This window comes from Apteryx rowi, unplaced genomic scaffold (genome assembly GCF_003343035.1).
Source record: "Apteryx rowi isolate R43461 unplaced genomic scaffold, aptRow1 scaffold_423, whole genome shotgun sequence".
In the NCBI taxonomy this organism is placed as follows: domain Eukaryota; kingdom Metazoa; phylum Chordata; class Aves; order Apterygiformes; family Apterygidae; genus Apteryx; species Apteryx rowi.
The window spans coordinates 671,084-688,172 of NW_020450676.1; the positions used below are offsets into that span (position 1 = coordinate 671,084).

Sequence of the window (17,089 nt, forward strand, 5' to 3'; positions counted from 1 at the left end):
CTTTCATTTGTTGTCGAAAGCAGAAACCTGTTTTACCAATGAAAGCAGAATCACACTAAACAGACTTCAATGCTAGCTTGTTTTGAACCCAGACATAGGTACACTAATGAAGTGCAACTGTATAAGCATTCTAGTACCCAGGGGACTAGTAAAAATAACATTGCTGTTGCAGCACATTGGAACTGTTCCATTCTTTTGATTGTCCTTTTTGCGTTTTTCTGAACCTTTTTCAATTTCTACTATATTTATTTTGGAGATGAAGGAAGAAATAGAGAGAAAATGCATACAGCATTTGATATACCATAGTACACTCTATTCTTGTCATAATAACTTCTGCTTTGTTCTTTAATTTCTTACAGAGTTTGCTTTTTTTTGACCACTGTGAAACACAAAACTGACTTTTTCATGGGGTTATAATAACCAGTATCAGCATGGAATCATAGAATAATGTACGTTTCGCTTAGGAATCATGGAGATGACCTCTGGAAGTCATCTAATCCAAGCCCTAGTCAACTTAGAAAAGATTGCTCAGGACCTTTTTCAGCTGAGTTTTGACTGTCTCTGAGGGCAGAGATTCCACACCTCTTTTTTGGTTTAGGTTTGACCACCTTAATGGTGTTTAAAAAAATAAACAAAACAGCAGACAAAAATGTGTATCTAGTCTAAATTTTCCCCATTCCAACTGGTCTTTTGCCTTTTATCCAACCCCTGTGCACTTCTGAGAAGTCTGGGTCCATCTTCTCTGTGGCTTCCTACTATGTAGTTGTAGACAGCAGAAGATCTTCCCTTAGCCTTTGCTCTTCAGGTTGGACAAACCTGGTTCTTTCAGACTCTCCTCGTGTGTCTTGTGCTCCAGCCCCCTACCCATCCTGGCAGCTCTTCTCTGGACTTGTTTTTTGATGGGATGCAGTCGGTGCTCCAGGTGTGGGGGTCTCAAGCACCGGTGAGAGGGCAGGAGTCGCTTCCCTTGGCCTGCTGACTGTGCGCTTGCTGCTCGTCCCAGACTGCGGCTGGCTTTACTGGTTGGTGGGAGGACATGCCACTGCCTCGTGCTCCACTTGCTGTCCAGCAGGACCCCAGCTCCTTTTCTGCAAAGCCAAAAAACACGTTGCTGTTGAGTGATAATGGTTGTCTTAGAGCCCTTCATTTTTTTTATAGGAAGATGGTTAGTACTGAAACTTATTTAGCAGTTTATACATCTAGAGAAGCTATGCTCTTAGGTTGCAATTCAATGAAATGTTTAAGCATATATTTGTCCTTCTGTCTTCAGTGGGACTGAACTTTGTGCTGAAGTTCAAATACTTCTGTTTAAAAATAAAATAAAATAAAATCCAAGTTGAAGCAGTTGCGTAAGATTTATTATTTTTTGCTTTAGAATAGTCTGCTCTACTGTCTGTCGTCTGTGCGTCCATTGATGGTGCTGTCCTGTTGTTAGGAAGCCAAAGCTAAAGCCTTTGACTTTAATCTACAGTGACTTTTTGATTTTCTCTTTGTTGGTAGTTTTGGAACCCTGCTGAGCTGTACTATAATTATTGACTTCAAAACAGTTATTTTTAATCTGTTTAAAAGTGAACCTCATTTCTAACTTTTTTTAAACCTATTTTTAATAAAGCTCTTCTGCTGATGGTATCTGACTTTTAAAAAGTGAGAGGAAAAACTAATGACAGGAGTTTTTCAGGACCCCCAAATGAGAAATATTTTTTAAAGAAGATGGTTTAGACTAAATGTGCTATTAATAAACAAAAGAATGAACATGCAACAGATTTTATCCAAAAGTTCTCACAGAGACTTTCATTGAGCTCCAGGCTACTTCTAAAATTCTACTAAATTTCCCTTTTTCCCCCCTCCCCTCCAGGGAATATCTCCCTGTTTTTAATTTTTTTGGAGGGCAAGGAGTAGAAATCTATTTTCACTGTTAAAATCACTGGCTTAGAGCAGGAACAAGGATGTTTGATTCGGAAACAAGGAACAGAGGATAAAGACAAAAAAAAAAAAAGATTTTGCTACACCTAGATCTTGGCAGAAAAATTTACAAAAAAAAAAAGGGGGGGAGATTGAAGTGTGTTGCTCAGGAAATACAATATGATACCTGTATGAGTGTTAATGTAGCTAACAGCTGGAAGAATCAGCTTTGAGAGTAGGTTACTGATTGGGTTGGAGGGAACTCTTGAGGCATCAGCTTTTTGGATGTTCTTTTAATTAAAAAATATCACTCTTGAAACTATCCTGACTGCAATTTTCTTTTAAGTGTCTTTCCTCAACTTGAAAAGAAAAAGAAAAATTCTAATACCAGTTTGATAAATGCTTTTCACTGCAATTTGTTAGTTGGTGGGACAGACAGTGGAGCGGGTAGATCTCCAGACTGTTAGAGCCTTTGCCTCTTCTGTCTTGGTGTTCTGTTAGGCACATCATTTTATCTTTCCTCATCTGTTTTCTCCAGCTTTAAGTGAGGATAATGTTACTGTTTCCCTTGCAAAGCACTTTTAGAGCAGAGCATGAAAAGAAATAATTGTTTGCTAAAACCACATTGCAGACTGCGGATATGCAGAAGTCGGTCTTTTTTACTACCTATTGTTTTGCTTCCAAGATATGTACCACAACTATAAGGAAAGCGCAATGTGATCCCCAGTTTCTTCTATCCCTGTTTTCCCATCACACAAACAGATAAGCCTCCCCGTCCTTCCCACACACACTCTCACACTCTGCAGATTTTGACAATACCACACTCGGGTTCACCTCTGCTGGCACCGGAGCTGACAAGTGAACTGTACAGTCAGAAACCTCTGCTTTCAACTCCTCAGGTGGTTGCCTCTCTTCAGTCATTGTACCACTTCTCTCAGCTCACAATGGTATCATTTAAGTTGCCACTTTTATCTGTTTGTTTTCTCTTTTGTCATGGTTTTTCCAGTTTTTAAGGACTTCTTTACAGTAGTTTGTGCTTTATAGAAAGAACATGTCACACAGAGCCAGAATGCAGTCCCCTCTTTTTTTTTCTCTCCCCCCCCCCACTTGCTGCTGCTTCTTGTCCTATTCAAAGGCATTCTTAACCGCTGCCTCTTTGTATAAGTACATGGTGGTATGGATTTTCCATCACCAAAGCTCTGTATCAAAGAATGCGGTATCAAGGGAAAGATGTTTTTCCTTTTACAGATGAAAGAAAATTGCTTTGTTTTCAGGATTCCCAAAAGGCCAAGCCAATTTGCTGTCAAAACAAAAATCTTTGTTCTTAGTGTTTCTATTCTCCTCTCATTGTGGATTGATAAGATGCTTTGGAGGGGCTGTTTATTTGAAATCTAGGGTTGCTAAGCAAATAAAAAGCTTCAACTAGCCATGGAAAAGCTCCTTGCATTAATTAACTCTCTAGAACCACACAGTTATGTGTGGTGAGCTTTTATTTTATTCTGGAGATGGATATCTGGTTATTCCATTGGATGTATTTGCTGTGAAAAATTGAAACGATACCCAAACTCAAATATCGGATGAGCTGACAATCTTTTCTTGTTCTTGGCTGACCGGTGCCATTGCCATACAAAAAGGCGCAAACAGGCAAGCTTTGAGCTTTCTCAGAGGAATGGAGACCCATAGGAGGCAGGGAGCTTTCTCTAGTGCCGGAAGTGGTTCCTCCGTTGTTAGCTGAGACGCGGTGACCCCTGGGAAGAGCTTGGTACTTATCTGTAAGTAATTAGCTGAAACCACAGCACAAAAAGTCCAACCAAATCTAGTCTCGTTAAATTAATCATGACATTATGAGGTCTCATCCTTTTGACTTAATTTTTATTAATAGCTTAGAAGATGGAAAACAAACATGTCAGTGGCTTCACAAGTTCAGATTAAATAGCTCAAAACCAGGAATGTTTCTAAATCCTCTAGCTAATGAGAAACCAAAAGCAATTAAGGCAGGAGTACAATGAACAAAAAATAGTGAATTTGGAGAGAAATATTTACGTCCTCCATTGTAAAAAATTGCCAAATAGCTATCACTTAATTTTATTTGTGACCTATCTTTTGTGTCATCTGTTTCCCTCTAGATCCATTTGCAATTAAGTTGCTGCATTTAATTTTTTTTTATTTTATTGCTTTTGCTATTTTAATTTATTGCAATAGATAACAGTAGATTTAAGTGTTATCAGAAACTTGTAATTCAATTACAATTTTCAGCAGACTTATTTTCAGAAGAAAAATGCATTCAATAATTCTGAAGACTTCATTTTAAAGATTCTATTTAAAACCATTCTTCATTGTTAACTGTGTTTAGCCTTTTTTTGTTTAGTTTTAAGACAGTTGTATATTAACTCACGTAAGGATGGGGAAAGCTCTTTTCTCCCTCTTGTACAGTCCTGTCTGAGAATCAAGCTCATTAGTTAATAGTTGGTCCTGTTCCCAGTATTTGGTGTAGCTGTGATATGAAGGGCTAGGATTTTATTCCTGTGATATCTGTATGATCAAGAGCAACTTTAATTTCAGTGGCAGGAGTGAATATAGGAAAACACAAGAATAATACATGTAGTTTTAGGGCTAGATGATTTTAATAAAAAGTTTCATACAATTTCTAGTTTAAAAACACCCATCTTACAAACAGCAAAAGTCCTTTGGGCTTTTAAGTTAATTTGCAAAGCTCATTTAATATAGAGATTAATGATGTCTTTTATTTGGTTTCAGTTTATTGGTTTGTAAACCTGAAGGCTGTGAACTTTATGAAAGTCAGTCCTTTAATTTTCTGTATGCCTATTCAGATGTGTAGTTGCCATGGCACAGACTTGTAGTGAAACTTTTTATTCTCTGACATAAGCCAGTATGATGTTTTCAACATCATGTATATGATACTACTAGTCAGAAATATGAAAAAATGACAAATACTTACTGAATTTAGCTGATTGGATGCTCTGAAGGTCTAAAGCACAGAAAGACTTTAATCTGAAGTCCTAAACTTTCTGCAGGGACCCACTTCCAGGCCTACAAATGGATTTTTGTAATTAAATTTGTTAAGGGCTCATGACTCCATCTGAGCTGCAACCCATTGTTTGGGAACAGCTGCTTTCATTTTCTAGCTATTCATTTTAATGCCTTCGTTTCCATCGTTTTGTACAATGCCTTACTGTGAATAGGGTATTGCATGACTCTCGTCATCAAATATCTGAGTGGATCAGGAATTGCTAAAAAACTCACATAAGTTCCTTATGAACCCAAATAGAGGCATTTTGGAGGTAGTGATGTGGCTATATTGCTGGACAGGTAGAACTGTGTACTGTCTGTATGTTAATGGCATTTGCCATTGTATATATGTCACGTGGACAATTCGCCATATGGGATTCTACTGTTAATGATAAAGACAGGGGAGTTAAGTGATAATACAAATGGCATGTGAACACCATAATTTTTTTATGAGAATGACTCTTCCCAGACAGGTTTGACTACCTTTGAGAAAATTTTTATCTAAACTTGTTTATCAAATTTTGCTATTGAAACTGTTCATACATGGCCAGCTTTCTGAAATTGAAACTCTCTGGTGTAAATCTTTCTTCCTTAACTGACTTCTATAGATTTTTATATTGAATCAGTGCATTTAATATATTTCTGTATATTCAGGATGGGCTTTGAGGAAAATGTATAAATGTAAACATAAAATATAGGTGGTCTTGGCCTCTAGATATGACTTCTATTCAGCTTTTTATTATTTGATGGCAACTATTTTGAGATATATGTATTGTGACCTTTATTAGTTGCTCTAAGTAGGTATACCAAGTAAAATGTAAAATTTTTCACCGAATATGTTTTAGCTTAAATGACATACTGGACAGAAGTAAATTCAACTAAATAACGGAGTCAAATATTTTCTATTTTTGCCTGATTCATAGAATTTTCTGTATTGCATTGTTTATAGGATACTTTGAAAATTTAAAATTAACAAAGAAGGAAACTTTTCTTATCTGCCAGAAATGTTGGTTTTCCTCTTCCTTAAGACACTGTTTTCTGCTTTTTTGAATGTAGCCCCATCCCAATGCTTCCAAAGGTATGGAAGAAATTTAATTTATGCTCCATCTGCTGGCCTTACACCTGTGCAACATAGATCTATCCCACACCACAAAATACCCATTTTTGCAACTGTTTTGTATAAATTGATTTTGGGGGACTTTGGAGAAAGTTTTATCTGCAAGATCCAGATCTGAGCAGTGAGCAGTGGCATTTCTGAAGTAACTTCTCAATATGAGTGGGAGCTTTTAGAAAGGGACCAGAAGTGACTATTTGTAAGAACTTTGAAACAGTATATCCAGTTATAACAGATGTGCAGTCTGTTAATAGAATATAGGAGAGCTGTACATGTGCCATCAATAGTACTATATACACTTTGACCAAAAAAATTGTTTTGTGTTGTGCCTATGTTTCCTGAAAAATCATCTTTTTTGTACAGTGCAGAAAAGAACTGAAATGATAAAATTATTCAAAAATAATTGAAAGAATCCCAGTTTGTATCAAAATGAAGTGCAAAAACTTATACTTGGGAACATTGTCTTGACAGAGAGCATTTAAGAACCATTATGTATTCTTTTGTTTGTTTGTTTGTTTTTAAGCCGGACCTGTGATCTGCAGAATGCTAACATATCCTCCAACTCGAAGAGCCTTAGTTGTGGGTTGTGGTCTGCAGATGTTTCAACAACTGTCAGGGATTAACACCGTCATGTATGTATTTATTGCTTTCTTCTCTTTTTAAAATATAAAAGCAGACGTTAGACCAGTAGCAATTGTTTATGGCCATCTAGACAAAATCTGAAATGAGAACAATGGAGTGAGTGAGTTGGATTGCCTGGTTTTAAATCTGCATTTTGACATATTGGGCATCTCAGGAAGACATTTGTGTAGAGATGACAATGCAGACCGTAGTGATGTGTAGATGTGATACTATATGATAGAGGTTACAGTCAAAGGTATATATGTAAGTCTAGATCAGAAAGTACTCTTATGAATTGGATTTGTGTGACAATAGGCCAAAATACAGTAAGGCTGGACTGTTGACCATGTAAACAAGATGGAAAATTACTATGAAGTGCTTAAAGAGGTAACAGATGCCAAGGAAAGAAGCATTTTCCATTATTATATGGTTCCATTACCTGTAGGAAGACTCAGTAAATGTGGAGATGAAGAGAATTTATTGGGTTTTTTTGGTAAGTTGTCAGCTCGCAAGATAAGTAGCTCTTGGTAAATATGCAGTGCACAAGACCTAGTTTAAGATGAAGTTAGTGTTGATCCAGCCTACAAGAGTAACTATAATAAATGCAATTTCCATATTGTTTTAAGAGCAAGTGTAAATATTACAGTAACGTCTCATGAAGGGTTTTACATCTAAACAAGGAAGCTTGTGGGAAGGTAGTTAAAAGGAGCAGCTAAAAGGGTTAAGCTTTCAGTGGTATCAAGAGATACCATATTTAAAGTCTTAAGTATCAACAGTCTGTCATAAGGGGTAAAAACCCAAACTCGTTGTTAAACTGCAGAGAAGGGAAATCTGTAACAGGTAAAGGGAGATGCTTCACAAAGTAGAGAGCCTCCATACATGAGGAAAACAGAAGAATGCATAACTGGTAAGTTACATGTAAAAAACAGAAGACAGGCAGAAAAAGAGCTTTGATGAATTCCTCAGGCACATTAGAAGCAAGAGACCTAACAAGCGTCTCTAGGTCCAGTAATGATCCAGACATAACAAGAACACTAACAAAAGACAAATCTTTAGCAGCAACGTTTAGAAAGGCTTTTGTAGCGTCTGTGTTAATGGTGGAGGGAGTATGGAAGTTCCCGTGCTGGAGTTTACTAAAGATGTGTCAGAGGTCTGTTTCAAATTGAAATGCCAAGGGGAAAAAGATCTTTGAACAAACGGATGAAATAAATACTAACAGATTGCATAGACTAATCAGCTTATACCCAACAGGTTGGGAGTAATTCAAATACGAAATCATCAAATTTGGAACTTTAGCATGTAACCTGTTGTTTAGATTGTCTTGGTATCAAAGGAGTGGCATAATTTCCATGGGGGAGGGGGAGTGTTGCATTGAGCTACAGCCCAGAAAGTTTGAATCCTGTGCTGATCAAAATTAGTTGAAATTGTCATGGAATAAAATGAGAAGTATGATTACAAATATGAAAAATGAACATGCAGATGGGGAACATAAAATTATTATAAAGAACCAGCATGTCTGTTGCAGAGACATCATAGCTTCAAACCCATTGGAGATGTTTCAGTTGATGGGCATGCCAGAACCATATGAACTAATCATCCTAGCTCATGATGGGTGTTGCCAAAGTTTCTTGAAGAAACTGGACAGTCACAAAAGTAAGAGAGAAGTCCTCTCATGGATTAATAACTTGTTAAGATATGACACAATGGGTAAGAAAAAATGATCCATCTTCACAACGGAAGAAAGCCAACAGTAGAATCCTACTGGCATCTAAGCAGAGATCTTTGCTGTCCAATTAATAAATAATCTGTGAAGGGGGCTAAACAGGAAAGAATCAGCTTGTACTTATATACTGTTTAGGAGAGTAAAACCCCCAAGTTGTGATAATGAAGAACTGTGGGATAATAATGCAAAATGAAAAACTAATAAACTGGCAAATGCATTAAATATACAATAATACTTGTGGGAAGGAACTGGACTCTTAACTAACATGCATGGAGGTCTAAATTAAGTGTTACCACTCAGGAGGGAGATCTTGGAGTTGTGGCTAGTTCTATACAAATGCAATGATGACATCAGCAACCAATCTGGAATAGTGCAAACAATGTAGAACTCCTGTCTTTAAAAAAGTGTAAACCAGCTTGTACATGAGAAGAGATGTGCCTATATATGAACAAACTGGTGCGGACTCTGCAGCTTGGAAAAGAAGCAAGTACAGGAGAAATGGAAGAGGCATGTAAAACTACTAATGCCATGGAAGAGATGGGGAGGGTGTGATTATTCATTATTTCTTATAACACAATTTTGTTGACCCCTATTTCTTAGCCCGCATTAGGTTTAAAATAAACAGAAGGAAACATTTCTTCATGCAGTGCATAATTGCATTGTGGAAATCATTGCCACAGGATGTTATAGATGCCAAAAGTACAAATAAGTTTAGAAATTAATTAGGGAAAGTCATGAAATAAAAATTATTATAGTATTATTAAACATGCTGTGGATACAATCTCTGGCCTAGGACAGCCATTCTCACATTTTGGTTCTTCTTTAGAAAGTCTTACTGTGACAGAACAAAAAATGGACAGTTCACAAGGTTTATGACACTGGTAGGCTGACTTTGCTTATCTTAAACTTCAGATGCTTTAAAATCTCAAACCCCTTACTATGTAGGATGCTTTACAAATAGTTTGTAATTGACCTAATTGTGTATGTGTAGGAGGACAGAATTACAACTATAAAATATAGTTGAATATTATCTTTAAAATACAAAAATGCCTATAATAAACACATTAAGGCACTGTTGTTAAAGGACTGACTGACTTGTAAACCATTTGCAACATCCAGTATTTTAATAATCCAGTATAACTGAATTTGTAGTTATCAGGTTGTGCAAGATAAACATTTTCCTATGAAAGGAAGTTTTTGAAATACAAGGAAGCAGCTGTCTGTTGATGGTTTGCTTACATATAAATTCACGGAATCACAGAATGGTTGAGGTTGGAAGGGACCTCTGGAGATCATCTAGTCCAACCCCCCTGCTCAAGCAGGGTCACCTAGAGCACGTTGCACAGGATCGTGTCCAGGCGGGTTTTGAATATCTCCAGAGAAGGAGACTCCACCACCTCTCTGGGCAACCTGTGCCAGTGCTCTGTCACCCTCACAGTAAAGAAGTTTTTCCTCATGTTCAGAGGGAACTTCCTGTGATTCAGTTTGTGCCTGTTGCCCCTCGTCCTGTCACTGGGCACCACTGAGCAGAGTCTGGTCCCATCCTCTTGACACCCTCCCTTCAGATACTTGTACACATTGATAAGATCCCCCCTCAGCCTTCTCTTCTGCAGGCTGAAGAGTCCCAGCTCTCTCAGCCTTCCCTCATATGAGAGATGCTCCAGTCCCCTAATCATTTCAGCAGCCTTCTGCTGGACTTGTTCCAGTAGCTCCATGACTCTCTGAGAAAGAAAACTCCTGTAGTATTATTTAACACTTATCCATTTTTTCTGTATGCTGCACCAACTAACTGGTCTGTTTAAGAAAACAAAATTTTAATTGAAAAGTCAGTGTGTTAAAGGTGGAATTATACAGAGCAATTCTGCAGGGGTCTAGAAGTAAGCACTCAATGTCTCCAGGAGTAGGAGAGATCCTAAAAAGCAGAGAAAAAAAGAGACTGAAAGAAATCCATGGAGACAACAGCAAAAATCTGGATCTTCAAATGCTCAAGGCTTCACAGTGTGAATATTTTCAAGTTAAAACTTGAGTATCAGTTGCGACCCCAGTGACAGCCGGAATAAACAAAGTCTATGTATAATAGGATTTTTCGTGAGAATGGGGAAAGGAGGATAAAAGAAGAGCTCTTGCAAGAGTTCTTGAGGACTGTGCTTTGTCCATGACACGCAGAAATAGTTTCATGTTATATTTGAATCAGCTGAATATGTACGTGACATCCAGAAGCTCTGGGCATGAGTAGGAAGTCAGTGGAGTTGAGAACTACATGCAGAGCAACTTCTGCTTCAAGGAGGTGGATCTAAAAAAGAAAGAAAATGTAAAAATAGGCTAGGGAGACTGTGACTCTTGCGAATAGATTCTGGCACGCTAAATTTAGTTAGTAAAAGAATAAAGCTTAGTGACCTATTGTTGTTTCCTTTTTTTGTCCTGAGAATAAGGATACCAATGCTATAAGATACAGGCCTGAAGTAGAAAAAATATTTCCTTTTTACCATGGCTTTTTCCAGGTTAACTGACTTATGAAAGATAATTGCATGCAATTTCAGACAAGCATCTCTAACAGTAGTGCAAGCAAGTTGGAAAAAGTTCAAGTTTTTGATTTCTTACCATTTGGGGGTTTTCTCATCTTGAAAACAGAAGTTCACTGTTTCAAGCCTATAGTCACAAAGCTGTCTGACAGGATACCAAACAAAGACCATGTGAAGGAGGTTGTACTCCAGGATAGCAGTTACTGCAGATTAGGTAGTTAATAACAACATACCCAAGAATTTTGCCAAATCACAGGTATGCAGATATTTTCAAGCCTTCAGTGGCACATAATTAAAACTTGGGGGAGGAGGACCATTTTTAAGGTAATATTTCAAGATAAGTTTCCCCATCAGTTACTTCTAAAAATCTCATGCAAAAATCCCCTTTTCTTTTTTTTGTATGTTGAAGGATTTGACTATTTCAGATTGTTCGATGAAAAACACAGTGTAGATCAGTGTTTTAGCTATATGCTCAAGTCCCAGCAAGACTATGACTTCTGAAAACATTCCTGATACCATGCAGCTTCCCTGCAGTCAAAACAAATCATGGGGAAAAAAGCTCTTGGAAAAATCCTAAATTAGCTTCAATACTAAGCAGTAATTTAGCCATTACAGGAGGCAACTCAGTGTTATTTTGTTGTACATGTGTTCACTCTGGACTGCATCAAGGTTTTGTGACCTGTGCCAGAATTTCTTCTTCTCTTTTTGAGACTAGCTAGTTCTGAGCTAGCTGATGTACATCCACACAAGCTCTCTATGTCCTCAAGACTGTAAATGTGTAACATCTTAGCTCAATAAGACTTAAGAGGCAGCTGTATCATCTTAATTAGTCATATTCTCATAAAACTTTAAGAGAAGCAGACTTGATGAAAGCCAAACAAAATATTTTGTTTTGCAGTTGAAACAGTAATCTTGATGTGATGCTAATTTAGTCATTTGCTTTATCTTTTCATATTGTGTTAGAAAAGCTTTCTGTAACCGAAATGCGGTATACTGTGTCAACAAGGATAGCTTACGGACTTAGGCTTTTTTTCAGCTTGGATTTTCACTAGTGTATGTGACCTGTTATTCCTAGTTAATAAAATGTTTTGTTATTGTTAAAATATCCTTGCATCTCCTAAAAGTTAAGTGAAATCACATGTAAAATATATCTGTGCCTGGATTTGGTCCACAGACACTTTCAAGCTGTAACAGTCTTGTTTTTTTAATCTGTGCAAGCAAACAAAAGAATGAGATGATAAAAACAAGCATCCTTCTCCAGCTGGCAAGAAGTGGGGAGTGGAAGAAAATATTATATAGAGGAGGAAAAAAGCTCAGAGTAATGAGAGAGGAAAAAAAAGAGCTGAATAAAAGAAAGAAGGAAAAGACAAAAGGGGACAAAGGGAGGTTATGTAACAAGCGGAAATTAAGGGTTTGAAGAAAAGTTAAGAATATTAAAACAATTAACATGAAAAGTGAACGAATGTTGTACTGAATATAAATAAGAGAATAAAAAATGCATGACAGAGAAGAGGACCGAGACTGGAAAGAAGCCAGGATACTTTTGAAGTTTAATAGATGTTAGAGGGAAGTTTAATGGTAGGTTTAATAGCCTGGTCTATTGTACAGCAATTACAGAGCTTGAACCTGAAAGGAGCTGTAAACCTTCACTTCTATTAGCTTAAGTGAGTATTAGACAATATTCACCTGTCTGCAGCATTAGGCTCAAGCAGGTCTCTCGCTCTATTTCTGCATCTGTGGATAGCTAACTTGGCAAGAAGGTATCATTCAGCCTGCAGAGGGTTAGCAAAGGCTGAGGTGGAGAAATGCTACTTTGAATTCCACTTCTCCCCTCTCCTCTCTTCTCACCCCTCTGCTCTCTAATAGGTAGTAGAGGAAGGTGACAGTACAAATAAACCTTGGTGTTTTTGTTGAAGATCACTGAATAAATACCATTTGATAAGAACTTTTCAGGGTGTTTTGAAAATAACAGCAAAAGCAGTAACAACCTTCAGCTGTCGGAATGAAAAAGTAACAATAATAATAAATAGAATTGTTTCTGAAAGACTTGTTACTCCTTCAGTGGTCCTAGAGAGCCTCTCCCAGGTTAATAATTAATAAGTTGGTCATTTAAAGGTAACAATGAGACTCTACTAGACCACTGACTGTTGATTTGGATACTGGAAATGAAATCTTGACATCTGTGAACAAAGTCTGTGTTAAAAAAAAATGTGGTTGTGGCTCTCGTTTTTCTTGTGGTTTGTATTTAAGCATTATTTTTAGGTCGTATACCTTTCTATTGTGTGTTCTGGTTATGCATTTTAAAACAAAAGCCAGAAAGTAGTCTGGTCCTCAAAAAAAAAAAAAAAAAAAAAACCCACAATGCTAAAATAGCATCCAAGTTGCACAGTGTTCGTTAAAGAATGATGCGTGTTTTACTGTAGTCTGCATTTAGATTTAAACTGGGCCACAGTAATTGCCAAGCAGCCTGCCATGTGAGCTTTATTTTTGCATGGCCAATATCTTGTCTCCTCAATTTGTTCTTGGGTACTCTGAGATTCAGCTGTGCTTCCTATGAGGAATAAAGAGGAGTAAAGAGCTTAGAAGTCTCAGTCTTTGCTTTGTGTTGTGCTAAGTTGCTATGCCGTAAGACTGCATGGAATAATGATGCAGACAGATGTATCTTGTTGAGTGAAGAGGATGCTAAAGGGAGGGAAATGTAAGTGCCACCTCACGTGCCAGAGAGCTACACGCTGCTCTGAGGCCCTGTGTGTAAGGGAAGAGCGCCCTAGTGAGAACTCTTGGTAATGCCAGAAGGGTAGAGACCAGGGTGGGTTTTTTAGGTACTTTTGAACTGCAAATCAGAAAGATGAGATGACTAAGGGTGTTCTGGTTTTGTTTTTTTTCTTCTTTTGGCTCTTTTTATTTATGTAGTAGAATTATCTGAAGATTGGGACCCTGTATCAGTGAGGGATTAAAACTACCTAAATATCAGTCTGGAAACAGAGCACGCGTAGCCATTCCAGTGGGGATGTGCTGGCTTATAATACAAAAGGTAGAGACAGCTAACTCTAGTGGATGCCCTTCTTTATTTGAGTCTAAACAATAAGAAGAAACTAGCTGAGAGTGTTAAACTGGAAAGTATCTTAAGTAACATAATTGATAAGTAGAGGAGTGCTTGATTTCTAGAAAGACTGCAAACAAAATAAAAGACCTGCTTCAAGAAGGCAGTTCAGTAAATTTGAAAATTTGCAAGGCTGTCATGGTATTGCTAAAATTTTTGTATCATTAGCTGTGTTTCAGCAGATGACTTGTGCTTCAAAAGTTCTATTTATAAAGTGAAATATTTTTCTTAAATAGTCTTGTATGTACTTGTTGGAGATACTCTACGAAATCTTGAGCAATATGTACAACTATGCTTACATCTTGGCAGCTTAAGGATTTCATGGTTTAGCTCTGAAGGCTGTAATTTATCATTGTGGACAATTTTGAGAGGGTGTTTAGGATACCAGTAAGGGGGTATATCTGTTTGGACAAAGTGCAAAGGCTGATACCCTAAAATGAAGCTGTGAAAAAATCACCCATGTAACAGTGGTGATAGCACTAAAACCACAGTATGTTGAGTTTCAAGTCAAGAATTACAGATAAAAAAACAGTGAATCTTCCTTCTCCTGTTTTTCTGACCGTGTGTGATTGTCAGAAAATAACCTGATTCTGTTTGTAGGTTTGAATTTGTAATTCATTGTTTAAAAAAACCCCAAAAAACTCCAGAAAACAATACCAATGTGACTGTGGCTTGGGTTACTTGGGCAATGCAGTACACACAACTTCGAGGTTCCATCTCAGGCTCGAGCTTCTTGCTGCTAATGGCTATTTCCTGCCCACTGTAATGCATTTTGTGTTTGTATTCCGTGTGAAAGTTTGAAATAAAAAAGAAAAAATCACAGCTTTAATACACTTAAAGGAAAAAAAAAGATGCAAAACTAACAAAGCATGATGGAGTCGTTAGCTAGATTAAAGCTGTGAAACGTTTATTGTATTTAAAAAGCTGCTTGTTTTGTCAAACAAACTAGCCAAAGCTTTTGGAAGATAGCTTTTAAAAATACATCCTTGTCCTAAGCATTAGAGATGAAAGAACAGGTAGTTTAGATATAAACGTTTTGAAGGATGAATACCAGAAAGATGTGGGAAGTAATTCAAGATGTTGCATAATAGGAGTAATGGGATGAAATTAAGAAAAGTAAAATCCAGAATGATTATCAGAACATAGTTTAGTTCTTGGAAATACTAGACTGAGAATGTCTCTTAAGGGAAGTTGGAAACACTCATCATTTCTAATTGCTTAATCTTAAGAAGTTGCAGCAATAGAGAATGTATTAGAAATAACATTTAGTTTTTTGGTGTTTATAAACTGGAATTAGTAGGCATAAACTACAAGGCAGAAATGTTAGTTCGTGTTTTTTTTTTAAAAAAAGGCCGATTTTCTTTAAATGCAATTTTTACATGCCACCTCTGTCCTAATAATTCTGGTAGGCTATCCGTTTATTTCAAGAAAAGTATTATTGAAGACCTAAGAAACAGAAGAACAAAACAAAAACCTCAACAAAGCCAAAACATCCCAGACTGCCAAAAGCATTAAAGGGTCTTGAGACTGATGTTTGTTTGCATGATAATTTTTTTACGGTTTAAAAATAAACTACGAAAAGCCTTCTCAAACTGCAGGGGAAGCAGGTTCAGCAGCTCAGGTATGAAGTGTGTTTCAGGTATTATATTTGTTGGTTAACTCGAGGTTCTAATTCTGTTTCAAAACTATTTAAGTATTAGTCTCCTGCTGATTTCACTGGTGCTGAACACCTACTTTTTTTCCCCCCAAAGCTGGACCCTCAATGTCTTAATGAGTTAAAGAAGTACCATATGCAGTCTTTTCCTTTTTTCTTCCTTTATTGTTACAGACTTCTCTCTTGGGTTATTATGTAGAAGAATATATTGAAGCATGCAATAGCACGAGTGAAAATAAACCTCATGTCATGGCAGCAGCATGTTATGACTTTCAGTCATCTACTAGAGGCAGGCCTTGTCTGGTAGTTGTGTTATTTCTGCAACATTTTTGAAAATAAATTATTAAAAAAGGTTCTTCTGAGTAATAACTGACACTTCAAAAAAAACCTACCTCCAGAAACAACCCAAGCTGAATTTCTTTAATAAATCTTATTTTTTTCAGTGTAGATACTTTCACATAAGGAAGTTTCTTTCAAGTCTTATGTTGAATGTTACTAATACAGATACTTGTAGTATCTTCATTTGGAAATATTAATATATTTATAACATGTTCTCTTCAAAGAACTGTATAAAAGTTAACATTACCAAGTTATTTTTGTAGGAAAATCTACTGTCTGTCTTCTGATTTGGAACATGTTTTCTTTTTAATAAAATCTGATCCACAGGGACTATGTGCATCTTTTTTCACCCCAGTTTTTCATACATGTTTAGGTAGCTATCAGTGGTAAACTAGCCTGAATGTTGAGACATTTTTATTAAAATATTGAAAGACAACTAACAGTCCCACTAATCATAAATACTTTTTTTTGTCTTAATATATTTTTTAAAATGGTAGATGATAAAATTGGTTCCTACAGTTCTTGAGGTTGTGAAACCATATTTAGAGAAGGGCTGTCATTTTGGAGAAAGCTTAAAAGGAAAGAATTTATTTAAAGAAGAAATGTACTCAAACCAATAGTATTTTCAAGCATTCCTCTTCTCATTATTGAAGGTTTTGTGTCTTTAGTAAAAGTTTTTCCTATTTTTTCCTTTCAGCGTCTACTCTTGCTTTTGCCTGTAGTGAAATCATAATATTGTTTGATTTCTATGTGTTGCCTTGGTAATAACTGTCATGTCACAAATTTGGTATTAACTTCACTGCAGGACCATGCAGGAGGAAACGTGTGAACTGTGTGGGTGGGAGCAAAGTCTTTGTAGAAACATATGGCTTGGGTTATTAGCAATTGTAGTAAAACAATTATGTAAGAAGTAAAATGGCTTTGTTTTACATGTAGTACATACACGGTGTAGCTGTTGATAAGTCAGTTAAATGCATCTCATTAACGTTGTTCATATATAAAGCCAAGTAATGAAATGAAGTCAGAGTAGCAGTGTTCATAAATCATTCATGAATGATTGCCGGAGGAGGTTCCCTAAATA

At 36.7% G+C, this 17,089-nt stretch overlaps 1 protein-coding gene across 1 annotated transcript in view; it reads left to right on the forward strand.

Moving 5' to 3' along the window:
• SLC2A13 (solute carrier family 2 member 13) overlaps window positions 1-17,089 on the forward strand; it is a 219,549-nt gene that overhangs the window by 124,222 nt on the left and 78,238 nt on the right. Inside the window, exon 7 of the mRNA XM_026076041.1 lies at window positions 6,570-6,678. Within this exon, the coding sequence (XP_025931826.1) occupies window positions 6,570-6,678 (109 nt within the window). The remainder of the gene's footprint in view (window positions 1-6,569; window positions 6,679-17,089) is intronic.